Source organism: Varroa jacobsoni, unplaced genomic scaffold (assembly GCF_002532875.2).
Source record: "Varroa jacobsoni isolate VJ856 unplaced genomic scaffold, vjacob_1.0 scaffold_146, whole genome shotgun sequence".
NCBI classification, from domain to species: Eukaryota; Metazoa; Arthropoda; class Arachnida; order Mesostigmata; family Varroidae; genus Varroa; species Varroa jacobsoni.
The window spans coordinates 1-15,143 of NW_019213048.1; the positions used below are offsets into that span (position 1 = coordinate 1).

The window sequence follows — 15,143 nt, forward strand, 5'->3', positions numbered from 1 at the left end:
ATTATCATAATCGCTGATAATAATATCAACTACTTATATATCAATATCGGCGGTTATTAATTAGTTTTCTCTATGTATTAATAATTACCGTTGTTATAATAGTAATAATGTTTATACCCTATCTAGAATACAGCGGAAATGAACCTTTTTATGGAGGCTATAGCTGTTGTTTTTATCGAGACGTGTTGCTTCTTTTTGTCACTAATGTTTTTACATGTGTGTTTCGACCATAGTGTCACATTTGTTAGTGTAAGGCGGGTAACAGTGAATGATGCCCGTGTTTTTTTTTGCATGGTTGTTGATGTCGACGATTAACTGAAATATGCAATGTACGATGTGTTACAATGTATTAGTCTCTGCCTGTTGTATATATATATATATACACACATGCACACAAACACCTACAGAGACGGTTCGTTCTCCGCAGCTGCCAATCCACTCGCCAGCGATAACGAATTAGATATTGCGCGTGAAAACAGACCAACATGATTCAATACAAGGCGTGACATATAATACACGAAAATGACACAAGAACACCGGAATTACAAGTGAGCACAGGCGTACACACCAATACCCACAAACAGTTCCGTTGACGCCACCTAATCAAAGAATATACTGGAGATACATGGTTATAGAATACCAGCGATCATTAACCGAGACTCGTAAACTGAAACAGCAACTCCACATTAACAGAAACCCGAAAATATAAGAAATTATTCTTGGCAATTTATATGTAGAAAATTCCGATATTCAATAATTAATTCTGCAAAATTCAAACTGTAATTTCAACCAAATCAAAACGTCTGGCTTAATTTTGTTCCTATTCTAAACTCGGTAGGTCGCAGCAGCTGTAGTGCGAAGAAGGTAAACCTTTTTTTTTGCTATTAGAAGTAGACTAACAATCGTACGCGCAGAATAAAACCACGTAGCTTATTGTGGGGCTCACAATCGAGGAGGTTGGCGGAAGACCAGCTCCCAAACCTTAGCAAGCAGCATATCTGACGGCCGTATAAATCTCTGCTCTCATCGAATTAATTTTTTATTTTTTTTTTAAGTAATGACGGAAAAATTGCTTAGCCTGAGGCGTACGATAAAGTCTGCGCTAAAAATTTCAAAGAAAACGTATTCCTTGTAATTACCGATTCTTAATTAAACTGTGTAATATAACAATATGTTTCTGCTTCTGGCCTGCCCGTCTGTCTTAATGTACGCAGGTGATAAACGCGACACCACATTCGCTGTACGTACTGCAGTAATCGTACGATTTGGTGGCGAACTCCTGTAGTATTTTGCGATATTAACGATAAGAACACCTGCTCTAATAACCTTTCCTTTCTTTTATACACCGGTATAATTTAACTCACCAGCGTTAAATAGACAGAGTGGAGTGCAAAGCGGTATTAGAGGTGCATCTTGCGCCCACTGCGTTCCGCTTATTAGTTACGCCCCTCCCGCCCAATCAGCTGCTGAGTCATTATCTAATTGCCACTAGTTGTATGATTGTATTACTGTTATTACCATATGATCATTTAATACATTTATCATCATTGTTGCTGCTGCTGTTGTTGTCTCTATTATATACGCGAATCGCTCGTATTTGCGATGTCGTAGCAGCAATTTTTGTAGAAATCGGTTTGTTCGTTGCATGTGTCTATGTATTTGTGTGTGTCCCTCTCTGCTGTGATGGACTGGCTGTATTCATATTCAACTCGCTGTTGTGTTCTTTTCGTCTCGTAAGTGTTGAAATTGCTCTCAGTCACTATTTAATTATTGACTAATATATATATATATATATATAACAAAGGGAGGGGAGAAAAAGAAGGATGCTCACTTGACGAGGTATGAATGAGGGATGGGAAAATACCCTTATCATCATCATCATAAGCTGAGAGTAGACCCCATTAATAAATTGATAAATCAATTAGCCATAATTACTAGAATATCCCTTAGTCAAACAGTTGCTCGATCCGGATCCGCCACGATCTCGATAATCTAGATATTACTCATATGAATGCTTGCTGTTTGTTGTAGTTATTGTCGGTGATGCTGTTGTATATAAGGTCCTTATTTATAGTATATTCACCACATTCCGATCGTATGAATGTGCGTTGTATTCTATCCTATTATATCATTAAGTTTAACATTTATGTTTGTTACACAATGTTCTATGCAATCAGTTCTAGAGGCTTCGCTCGTTCGGGTTTATAGGCGTTGCGTTTTACAGCGCTGCGTTGTAGCACGACATAGCCAAACTCGGATCGACTTACTCGGTAAAAATACCATTAAGAAACCCTTAACTACGTCGGTTTGGCCCGGTGTGCTCGAAGGGGAGATCGCTGCACGTTCAGGTGAATGTCGAAGGAAAGCGGTGGCGTGTAGGTTCTCTTGGAGGGTCAGGAATAGACAAAAACAATTTTACGAGAAAAAACCGAACAAGAAAAAGGAGGAAATGAAACAAAGTGAAAACTAATTGGTACCGAAGCTACTACAATGCAAGTAACAATTACTGCACACGTCGTGCTACACTCAAGAAAGCTGGAGGTTAACTAGGTAATATATAGGATTGCAATTGGAATTTCCCGATATTGTTTTTGCTTGCACTTCTTACTCGTCTAACATTGTACCGTTTAATAGCGACGAGTAATATCGTCATTCTACGTCGCCTTGTTAACATCGGCACCAGTACACCGATGGTGTTCATCAAATTTCAAGACAGTGACGATCCTTGTGTTTTCCAGAGGCATGCATGTCCTTTCAGATAGAACCAAACAAAGATGTTCGTGATCATAGGACCAAAGAGTTTTCACCTTTACATGTTCTCATCTGCTTAAACGAAGGCCGGCAACGCCAAAGGCGTAACACTGTGGTAGAGAAGTGATTGTGTTAATGATGGAGAAGTGAGTTCTCATTAAGTGCAAGAACACGACAGCAAACCACGAAGCCAAAGGGTAAGGTTAGCCTTCGTGTTACCTTTGAGTGTCGTCGTGGCTAGCGCGCCATCCTACTGACCGCTGACAACAACGGGAAATATACAAGCACGCAAAACGGTGGACCTGATGCTAACGTTGCTGTTGCTTAAACTTTTGCTGTAGATGGAATAGGTGTCACGTTAAGCTTTTTTCACCGCTCCGCTGATCTGCTTAACAGACATATTGGTTGCTTGTTACTATTGATGTTGTTATTATTGATGTTGTTGTTGTTGTTGCTATGTTATCAACCAGCGGTCAATGTTGATGTCAACGAACGGTAGTAGGGTAGTGCCTTTGGGCCTCTTTTTTCTTCCCTCAGGCAAAAGCCGTTTTTGTCGCCAATGTCGACGCCTATCGAATTCCGCGTAGTTGAAGTAGTTCACATCCTTACCCTTTCGTTTCTCGTCACCAACCTCGTTATCGTTACCGTCACCGAAACTCATTTGTAGTCGCTAGTCTGACGCCTTTGCCAGGATCAGTTAGCCTGAAATTCGTCGAAAGCGGCAAGACAGGATGGAACGCATTACGACGCGTACGTTCGCGACAACAAAACAAGACATCGTTAGCGAATAGCGTGCGTGTTGGCAAGACGATTTCATAGGTTAAGGGCCCATGAAGAGAATATGTATGAGCCTGTGTTCGAATATAAGCTACAATTAACTAATTAAATACATTTAACTCGGATAATATGCCATACACATATTGGGCGCATTTGTGGTAGGATGATTTAATTTATAGCGCGCTGAAGCAGTTAGGAAGACGTCGCATCCAACTGAAAATACGTAACGCGTCTTACGGGCAAAAATTGACCTTGGTGTACACAATAGCATCAGCATCCCGAGTGTCCTGTTAATTTTTGTTGGCCTAAGCTGTTTAGCTTAAGAAACAAAGCGTTTTTGGCTCGGATACAGATTATCCGGATGTAACGTTAAGCTAGCTTACCATAGAAATCAGATGAGATTTTCGTTCAACTCAAAATGCTCGTTCAACTTGCGTATAACGGTGACTTGTACAGCTGCTTCAGCTTCGACTTAGCAATTTTTCGTTGCCACTTGTGACAATCGTCTCAAATGGTTGTTGTGTTTTATTTAGCCGCGGAAATAGCCGTACTTATAAAGTGGTCCGTATATATGTAATCGATATAACAATGCAATATGTCAGTCTTTGCTAGTTAAACACGTCCAGGGAAAACAATGGTTTGCCGACTATGACACTTCAATCTACTGCATTTAAATTCTCATATTTTAGGGACACTCCTTTAAATTCGTTGTGCATCGGCTGTTCTCTTGGAGTTTCACTCGATAATCCGTATGACACGATTCCGGATTCTCACTAATCAGATCCGTTGTTTCTAGCAGGATTCTTTCAACAACCCTTCTAGCACGCATGAGGACATTAAAAGCAATAATGATGTTCGTCGACGATTGTGCAAAGTATTCCGTGCTTGCGGATAGCGATCATTCAGACGCTCTGTTTGATAAACTATCCTACAGGCTTGCATACTACGTGAATACGAACATACATTTTACGCCGATCCAATTGACGGTCACATGCTCACCTGCAACGACTCGACGTTGGAAACAATGCCGAACTTCCCCTGTCCGTCATCAGCTATGTGATAAGTGTTGTCCTGACTGATCTGAAAAGACGACAGAAACAAATAATTCAGTCAATGTCGAATTTATCCATTAGGCAAATATTTTGATTACATATCGCGAGATATTGCGGTAGGGGGCAACGGTTTCGGATAAAAACAAAACCTAAGAGATGCAAAAATACGTTGTAATCTGTTGTTATAAACTAGCTAAAAATCACAGGAAAAGCACACTAAACAGGTAACAGGCAATGCCGTTATTCTTCGCAAAAAAGTCCATTTGAATTATCGCCTTTTCTTCCCCCACGCACTATTTTATAATTTTTATAATTGTAAAACGGCATAGCAGAGCTGAAGAAAGTTCGACTTCATTTTTCCCTCTCGATTTTGGTAGAAGCGCGTCTTTATAGAATTTCCGCAATCTTACACCAACACAGCTAAAGACTATTGGAAATCGTTTCTCCACTTTTCATTGTACAAATCTCTAAATAATGATAGTATATGTGGTCGATCCGTCAGCTAGAAGAGATGGTCTCAAGCAGCAGGGTCAATATTACCATCGACAGCAGCAGAAACAGCAACTACGCTCTTGCCACCGGCACTTTGTCAACGCGCTCTGTCCGCGCTCCTTCACTCCGAGGCCAAACAAACGAACTTGTTTCTCCCTCCGATGGATGGAAAGAATTCGTTTACCATCTGGCCATCAAGCCGGCCAGTCAGTCTTGCACCGCCAACTAAGCTTATCCTGTGAACACGAAGGTTTGCACAGTTTTCACATACTGATTGCTTGGGCTGCCACAACCTATCTATCTGGACAAGTCGACAGGCACCTAAGTCTGCCCACGTCACCCGGGCCAGTAAATACGACTGCGTTTACCAACAACCATTCACTGGTACACAAACGACAAAAGCAAGCGATAGTAGTGGGAAGGGATGATAGGCTTTAGAAAGAGATGTGGCGCTATCGATGGACAAACAGATAAACATACACACACATTTGCGTACCCTGGCAAACGCTGAAAGACGTCAAGACGACTAGCATCCACGTCGCTATGGCCGATTTGCAATAGGCATGGTATCATCGTTCCATTCATTCATCCACGACGATTACTGCACCTACTATCGCAAAGATTCTAGTGTCGAATAATCTACTAGCTGATTTGTTTCCCGCCACAGCAAAAACAGGTTGTTCGATAGATCGCTGGCGGAAGTAACTTCCATTACCCTGCTATGATTAGCTCGAGCTTGGCATGGGTGTCATCGCCTAGTGCTTGCAATAAAGTCTATCCACAATAAAAATAACCACCAGGAGTAAAACAATATAGGAAAGAACGAAATTGTCATTTGGGAGCACTTGGAAGGGTCTAGGGCACAGTAGATCGGCAAACTGCAGAGAGAAAAGAGAACCCAACCAGATCTGTATGCGCCGAAGCACATGTGCAGCCAGCACCTCCAGGTAAATCCTATATGGATAGAAATCTCTGTTTACAATGATGACTAATTGGCGATATTGAGCCAGTCAAAATTTATGAAGAGTTTTCAGAGTTGAGAAGTAAAACTATTTGAGTTTCTTATAATCAGAAGAGTATTTCGCTGTCGATTACCCTTCGATCAGTTCCTATTCAAAGCGGTGAAGTGAAAAAGTCAACATTATCATTTAAAGATTTCGAAGCGTGAACACTCACATTTCGTTAACTTTCATTTTAATAAATTTCTGTGGCTTGACGTTGCCACAGTGAACGATAAGCATTACAAGTTGGCCTATGAATCATAGGTTAATGAGAACAGCTAATTAACGTGATTTCAGGTGACCACAAAATGGGCTTGTGAAAGATAAGGCACCGCACGCTATAGCATGCTTAGAATACTCCGAAAACTATAAAACGTATTATAAATCCAACACATGTGACTGGCTACACGTGAACCTTGACTAAAACGAATGGTCACGACGACATGAACTGGCCCCTCTGCCATCATAAATTGAAAGGCATCGCATTCTTTCAAAACTGAATCGATTCATTCAGTAAAAAACACATTGTTTTTACTAAGATGCTTCTTTCTCTAAGGATCATATTAGGTCCTTCCGAACCATAATGTTTATATGTACATGTCAACAGGAAACACGGAGGTTTAGGCAAACAACACCCGCGTCCCTTGTGCTTTTGCATCTGTTATGCTTGCGCAGCGAAAACAGATTGCATATTTAGATTAATATAGTTAATTTTCGTGCTAACATTTTAAAACGATCACGAAAGTACATTTTTTTGTGCATCGTAATATATATGTATATAAAATAGTTACAATTCCGACCAATGGTACAATACGATATGCATGACCCTTATAATAACAAACACTAGTACCATTCTGCGTGATTACTAATGAAAGCTATCCACATACACATACCCAAATATATAGAATAGCTTATCTGCAAAATGCTCGAATTTAGCTGTTTCGTAACCTTCTGAGGTTATTGACCGAAAGAAATCAAGTTTCAATTGTTTTTCTTTTCTTTGAGCCACAGCCCTATACCATTATCGAACACCTAAAAGCAGATGATCAACGAATGATAGAGAAAGTAACTAAAAATCAGGGTGGAAGGTATGAGTTTGAATTTCATTCTTAAAAAAAGTCTACTCCTTATGACTCGATGGTCACTAGGGCGTTGTCTCAACTTCAAACAGTGGAATCAGGTTTGCGACTAGCGGTCTCCCATTTCTTTTCGTGGTAAAGCAACATTCACCGGAGACATAGCAAAGATACGACTAACGTCCATGAAAGAGATTCGATTACGATCGACGCGTGGTTCGTTCACCACCAGAAGAAGTAAGCAGTACAGGTGGTACGCGATGCAACCAATTTAGCAAGATCGCATGCGAGATTGAGCCAAAGCGGCTACGAATCACTGTCAGCTCTCTATTTCGTCGACACATTGGTCAGGAGCAGTGCTCGTCAGTGAAACAACAATAACAATTTTACAATAGGGGCGCTTCGCTAATTAGTATCGGTTGTAGTAAAAATGGCTCTTTCTTATTGTATTTTATATAGTAATAGTCCATTATTATATAATATTTTGTCACTAAACAATGTATTGACTTGTGGCCAACATTAAAGCATTCTGTAGCATCGGTCTAAATGGAAAAATTGAAATGTTTAGAGAATTTTTTTAAGATAAAAAAGGTTAAATATGTATTCAAGTACATCAAGTTGAACGAAGATTTCATAAGTTATTTCTGCCAGCTTTTAGGCATGAACTAGCTGAGTCGACTACCGTCAACACACAATTAGATAAAAACGGTTGTGATCTTAGCCGATAGGGATCTACGCAACTATGCGCCAATGGTAACTACCACTGCTTATCGTTTGGCTGCGTAATGTGTTATGAGTCGGTCTAATACGGGCTGAACTCCAATTAGCATTAATGGATATGACTAGAAACTGATGGTATTTGAGAAACATGGCCTTATTTCCAAACAATAAGATTTCCAGAGAATAAAGAGGTTTTGTCAAGGATTTTCGCCGTATTCATAAACACCAACAAAATACTCAATTTCTCTGCCAAGTATCATTACAAATATTGTAATTATACTATTTCCATCACTAAGTGTTGTTTAAGTGAATTTTAACTCTGTATTCTACCAGTAAGCCGTGACGACCGTAGGTAACAGTTACAGCTACAGTAGCATCATAGCCCCCAAGAAATCTCTCCTGAGCTACTAATTTTAGTAATAAAGTAGCTACTAATAAACACATTTTGATTTCGAGTAATTTATGCGAAAAACTCATGGCTGGCGCTCAAGTTAAATTAATATTAAGCAATCGCAACTGATTTCGTCAATGTATCATATCCATACTGGAACGAAAAACAGTTGTATTGACTCACTGCTCAAAATCTTTTCGATTGACGATGAACATTAGGGTCGTACGTGACGGTTGTACAAATGGTTTTAAAGGGATCTGACACGGCGTTTCTCTGCACATGCATTCAGTCAAATACACGCCGATGGCAAACCAACAGCCAAGTGAAGATCAGAAGATACTTAAGCAAAAATGCATTATATAATATTATTATCATCATCATCACCATTATTATACTACACTACCAAGCTACAGGGGGTTTATTATCTTTTGCAACTTTTTGTTCAAGCAGTTTTTAAGCCGAGATCAAAGAGACAAGATCGAACTAACCGCTATGTCAGCAAATTATCAGCCTCTCGTAATCGTAAAGATTCGTTTTCGTCTACCTTAAAACGACGACTTTCAGTGATGTATTTTGCAGAATCATTTGAATCCAGGTCATTTCTACACTAACGAGTCTACTCACTTAAAAACTGGCCTTAGGTGTTGAGAGAGAATATGCTACAGGCAAACGTGCAATATTTTGAACTTCTCCGCCGTTATGAGCATGGGTCGAACCAGTCCAACAACACGGCAGGCGTCAATGAGGCAGTGCACCTAACCGCAAGGCCGTCATCGTAAGCTAAGACGTGCCCATAAACGCTAACTAAACGACGGCAGGGACGCAGGCCTGTAGGTCATCTATAGGTTACCATTACTAACTAGTATTAGGTGTCCAGTTAACGGTGCTTCGTGCGTGTGGCAGTTCTCAAAGTATCCTTCTATTGCTTCTCCATATTATCGAGAGATTGCAGAGCAAGATCACTATCACCTTTCTAAAAGCGTTGATTCTTCAGAAAAGGAAAGGTTTTTGAGTTTCACTCAAACTGAAATTGAATTTGGCGTCTATTCGCAAATGACCTATGGGACCGTGACATTTTGGAACACATAGTTTGCACAGGTGCCCCTTTCATTCAGACACGCTAAAAATATGATGTTATGTAAACTGTGAGTGTAAGTTATTGTAAACGATATGTCGCTGCAGCTAAGACAAGGCTACGGCCAAAGACTTATGATTGACGTACGTTTCACTAAGCATTTGTCACGTCCATGCTTGCTTCAATCCAAGTAATGGCCTATATTGTTTATTCCATGGAACATGCGCCGACTAAATATTTAAAAATTAGTTTAGTTGACCGCAAGGACTAGTGCCTCTCTTTCCACATACACTGTTTAGGACAGTGAAAATGTTGTATTTTGTTGCGCTAGCTCTTCTGTAGCTCATTTAATCTAGCAGCCGTACGAAGCACTTCTATTCAAGTTTAAACTTATGATACTTATAGATGTTCTTTGATCGCCTAAAGACAGTCCAAAGATAAGTCACTCTGTTCGGCAACAGGCGGAAAGCAAGCTGGAGAAGACGTTAACGGACATTTGCTGTTAGCGTGTGCTTATGTGGTCCAGTTATATATTGCGCATTAGGCTATCACGAATTATGTAGGCTTAAAACGTACTTAAAGCAGATGCGCTCGAACAGGGGCGTAAACACGTCAAGGATAAACGTAACGACATATTGCGACGTGTATGACGCACGCATAAACAAATGGACTGCTAATACGATGTCTACAATATGCCTAAACGTAACTAAGCTTCACCAAGAAGTATGCTTTTGTCACTTCTTTGATATGCTACCTATAACGGTATGAAATGAATAACTCGTTCTGCATAAGGACATTTGGTTTACTGAACGCTTATAAGTAAATGACCTCGAAGTTCTCTTTAAGTAAATAACAATGAAGGTGGTCTCAGAGGTTCGATTTCAATCAGTCTCGGTGCGTAGAGAGCCCAGCCTACATTAAATCTGTCACTGTTTGGTCTCCCCTGACGTTCAACACATGTTCCAACCGCAGTTCTTGAACGGTTGCATGCACCATCATCGTTAATTATCCAATTTAACTAATCGATCGATATATCATAAATTAATTAGCGGTTATTGCTATTTACCTCCACAGTCTCAATGGTTTGCCCATCAGCGTCCTGGTAGATGATTTGCTCCTCGCCAGCAACAACCTCAACACCTTCACCGCCCACGCCGACCACCTCAACCTGTTCACCTTCATGGATTAGTTCGGTGGTCACCTCCTCAACGTAGCTGCCTCCAGCTTCCGCACCCCCATCTCCATCTCCGCTAGGTAGCATATGGTATTCCCGTTGGAGTTGCGCAGCCGCCGCGGAAGTTGGTGAAAGCAGAACAGCTTCCTGGACAACAGCTCCTCCCACACCCTTGATGCCGCCGTTCACGCTGACAATCTGCTGTTGTCCGCCAGCAGTTGTAGTCGCCGTAACGTACATCTTTCCATTCGTGTAGATGTGCTGCGGCAACGCGATATGCGTATGGGTCCCGTGTGAGCTCGTTTCGACGTGCTCAACATGCTCGACGTGCTCCATGCTCACGTCTTGCTCAACTACCTGGCCCTCTTCGATGACGTACTCGTTCTGAACGCCAAGCATGTCCATCGTGTGTAGACTAGGCGAAGGCTCTCGGCTGACGCTCGATTGAGTTTCGGTCACGACGTTGATCACGTTACCAACCTGGCCGGCATGACCCGGCGAGGGCGGCGCCGAGCGTGCGGCATTGTACGGCGGAGGACGGAAACACGGCAAACCCCGTTGTCGCCTTCGTCGAAAGGCCTGATCAACGAGCTTCTCCTGTGATGACGGGTCGATCCGCCAAAAGGACCCCTTACCAGGCTCTTCCTGTGAACGCGCTACCTTCATGAAGTACCTGTTCAGCGAAAGATTATGCCGTATCGAATTCTGCCAGCCCTTATCTGCTGTGCGATAGTACGGATAGTGCTTAGTGATGTACGAGTAGATTCCACTTAGCGTAAGCTGTTTGTCCGGTGCCGACGAGATAGCTTGAACGATCAATTGCGCATAACTGTATGGCGGTTTCTGGTCATCATTTGGCCCAGCAGGCACCGCTGACGGTAGGGCAGCCGCCGTGACCACACGTTCTACAGGCGGCGTACACTGTACGACGCGTTGGACAAGGCTCCCAACCACAATGCCTCCACCGCTTGCTGAGGGCCGGTATGGATGCGGATGAATTGTATGGACCGAGTGTACTGAGCCCATCAAACTACCGGAACGAGGCGATGTGGGACAAGAGTTCGCCGCCGAAATCGTTCCGGTTGGCGAGGGACACGGCGAGTGACCATCCGGAATCGAAATCCGCAACGGTTTGATGTCCTCATCAGGATGATTTGATACAGCTATAACATTATTACCACTTTCCTCTACCACGGGCTCGGTTACCACTGTCTGAATGATCTGTTCGGCCGCCACCTCAGCCATCTGCACGTCACCGCCAACTGTTGTGTGTACCGCTGCCCCTGCTAAGCCCGTGGCGTTAGCAGCGGCTGTCGCTACGGTGCCAATATGATGATCGCCAGCGCTACTCGTAGCCGCGGGGGACCCGTGTACGGTTGTTGCGCCACCAGATGAGCCTTCGAATAGCGACTGGAACATGATTTTGATACTCGTCGACGGGAAACGGAATACGCATTTCTTCGGAAGCTTCAACGGCGATGCACCCTTCCGTTGAAACACCCCGTCAACAAACACACCGTTTTTGCCATTGCAGATCATATAGAATTCGTTGCCCTCGTTGAAGATCTCGAGGTGGCGTCTCGAGATGAACGAAGAGTTGCCCATGGGTACGTCGACTTCACCGTGGGAAGAGTTGCGTCCGATGGCGATGAGCTTTTGCCGCACAAAATACTCGAACTCGCGCCCTTGGAGCCTGGCGATTGGGCTGCTCGCCGCCCTGTCCCTGTTCTGGCCACTCATTCTGGGGCCGCTGGCCGATCGCCGGCCCTGGGGCGCTCGGCCGGGGTTGCACACACGGACTAACAGTCGGGCCAATCTCGGATGGCGCCCTCGAAACGCCAAAACCGTCCAACTTGCTCGGGATTTAGGCCGCACAAAGTTTGTAAACAACTCAGCACTGTGTTGGTGGTGCCTCTCACTGTCTATGTTTTGTCGGTTCGCACACAGCACAGCTCACACGCACCCAATGTTGTTGGACAACGAAGGGGGAGTCGGCGCCCGCAATAGAAGCTTCAAGGCAAGGCGGTTGACCCGCCAAATTCAAATTCGACATGGAGTATAGCTTTGCAGTGAACTCACAGCGGTTAGATTTCATGATAACGATGTTACTGGTGTGATCTTTTATCGATGTTGCCCGCGCACTCAAGTGAATAAGGCTCTTCATAGAACTGACTATCTTGTTAGAGATTTGAATTTGTTAAATGTTTAGAAGCTGCAAAACAACTTTGTGCTGGCCCAAAACAAAAATAGAAGCTCACTCTCTCACACATCAATAATAATAATGGGAAGAGTGGACGAGGCATGTGTATCTACCCGTGCGCTGCTGAGTGTACGTATTTGTTAGTCTAACCGTGTGCAGATGTATCTTCCTGTCGTTTATATCGTGTCTCTGTGTCTCTCAATGTGCATAAGATCAGGAGGAAACGCCGACACGAACGGCAGCAAAAGGCTGCGAAACACTGTGTGTACGGGGCGCCCGGGTAACAACGGGGTTGACCGGCTACCGACGAAAACAATATCTAGTCAGCTAACTGGCAGGGGCAACCACATAACTAGTTAGGGGGCATTGATATGTGGCAGTAAAGACCAAATAGCACCAACGCAGTTTAACGACAGCCAACACCAATCAGACACGTAATTTGTAACGTCAATTTCAGTATTTGATTAAACACAGTTTGCACTATACAGAGCGGGCACGAATGATTTAGAAGAGATAGTGAGAATAATGAATAGGTTTAATAAGAACGAAGTTGGTAATCTGTCTACTACGAAATGGAACTCCTGTCATTTCGTCTCGTCGTTAGTAGCATGTGAACCGGTGATAACAGTAATAATAATAATAATAAGAGCCGAACTGGCCGGGCCACTGCTAGCGGCTGCAGCGCTATACGTACCTTTCCTCAACTTGAAGATAAAAACATCTCGGTGCCAATAACAAAACAAATGTTTGTTTTTCGAATCAACCATCAACAGCAGCAGCGCTAAGCACCCAACGACACTTCAGAAGCGCGTGAGGTTGCTCCATAATATCATTAGTATTGCTCGCTAATCCATTAGCTAGCGTTTACTTAGTAAATTGTTATCGTGAAGGTGGATTGGTAACGTGGTTGCGTAGTAATTACTTAATTAGTTATGGTTAGTTGTTAGCGCAACAGAAGCATTGATTAACAGCATAACTATTTGTTAGTTCGATTAGCTCAGTTGTCAGCGTCACAACACGATCATGGGTTAGCGCTCCAGTTGCTTGTTGGCTCAATAATTAGTAAATAGTAAAAAAAAATTACTATTGAACGTAATTGCTGCCTTTACTAATCCCTTTCGTAACTATCACTTACTCAGCGTGGCGTGACTCTATTGATCAGGTTTGAGAATATTACGTAAGAGGTTTAGGTGTTGTGCTGACCATTGCGCCAACGTCACCGTTTACCGAACATTGCGCGTAGTTCCCCTGCTGTTTTCCGTGCGTCGCCTGCATACACATTCATACGAAACATGATTGACGGTTCGTATTTGTTTTTCTTTTATTTATTGAAAATGGCGCCTGTGCTGCGGCAATCCCAGTGGCAGTATGTCCGTGGCACGTTTGACGAAGGGGCCGAATGGCAGTACTACAATAGATAGCGTGGTGATATACAGACGTATGCATAAATACTCAGCGATTTAGCGATGCTCCGGTTCTCGGTGCTTCGGATGCTGAGCCACTGGGTGGCATTTTTAGCTCTGTGGCGGCTTGGCTGGTGAACGCGTTTTTTGTGCCTGCGCGTTAAAACGAAATAATAAAGTTAAATCAAGTAGGTTTATAGTGGGGATAGGTAAGAATGCACAGACGCGAAGTAATAGGATTTTTACGAAAAAGTAAAATAGGTTGTCAGTTCACACAGATACAGTTTTAACTGTAAGCCTGGTTTATAACAAGTGCAAGTTTAACACGTCTATAATTGTATTTCCACCTATTTACATTGAAAGCTAACACTTACCGCATCCTGTATATATATATATATATATATATATATATATATATATATATAAAAGAATGTAATGAGCAGCGCCAACTGTCGTGTTGCCACAGCATTGAACATTAAGTTGTTTTTGTGTGGTACAGTTTATTTCTGTGTATGCTCCTGAGCACGAGAACTTAAACAGGAGCTTGTGGGAGAGGGACTGGTCACGGAAAAAAGACAGAGAAGCGATGAGGTAATGAAGCGGCTTGGTTCAAACTTGATTTTTTGTGCAACGGTATTCTACCGATTGCGCGTGAGTCGCAGATCGCAGGATTCGTTCGAGGTCAGTGGTTTGGTATGGCAGATTATATTGTAATTTCTACCGGTGGCCAGGAAGTAGCACTTGTCAATCAGCTTATTCAACGTGAACCAGTGAAGGTTAGGCTTTCAATTGTGGCCCGGTCGGTGTACATACGCGAGAGGCAAGACCTTACTGACTAGCGGCAGTGTGTAACTATAGTTGTTGATAGCGCAGAGATTTTACTGAAGCCTGAGAGGTGGCATTGCCTGTGCTAATCTAACCGCAACGGACGTTTTATTGGAACGAAACGTTTTATAAAATCATGTTCTCGCATACCTCTACTGATTATATAATCAGTTGTAATCCATATCAGTGATTCATTTCCTTCAGAG

At 42.7% G+C, this 15,143-nt stretch overlaps 1 protein-coding gene across 2 annotated transcripts; it reads right to left on the reverse strand.

The window, feature by feature from the left end:
* Positions 1-8: 8 nt before the first annotated feature.
* Positions 9-14,010, reverse strand: LOC111269315 (forkhead box protein K2). 2 transcript variants are annotated; one of them, XR_002685718.2, is made up of 4 exons: positions 10,402-14,010; positions 4,528-4,608; positions 3,912-4,078; positions 9-3,453 (listed from the first exon to the last, which is right to left on the reverse strand). XR_002685718.2 is itself a non-coding variant. In XM_022848801.2 (3 exons), exons 1-3 carry the CDS (start codon positions 12,247-12,249, stop codon positions 3,445-3,447), a joined length of 1,938 nt encoding a protein of 645 aa, XP_022704536.1. In that variant the 5' UTR covers positions 12,250-14,010; the 3' UTR covers positions 9-3,444. The 2 variants fall into 2 exon arrangements, 1 of the variants encoding a protein (XP_022704536.1); XM_022848801.2 differs by lacking the exon at positions 3,912-4,078.
* Positions 14,011-15,143: the final 1,133 nt, after the last annotated feature.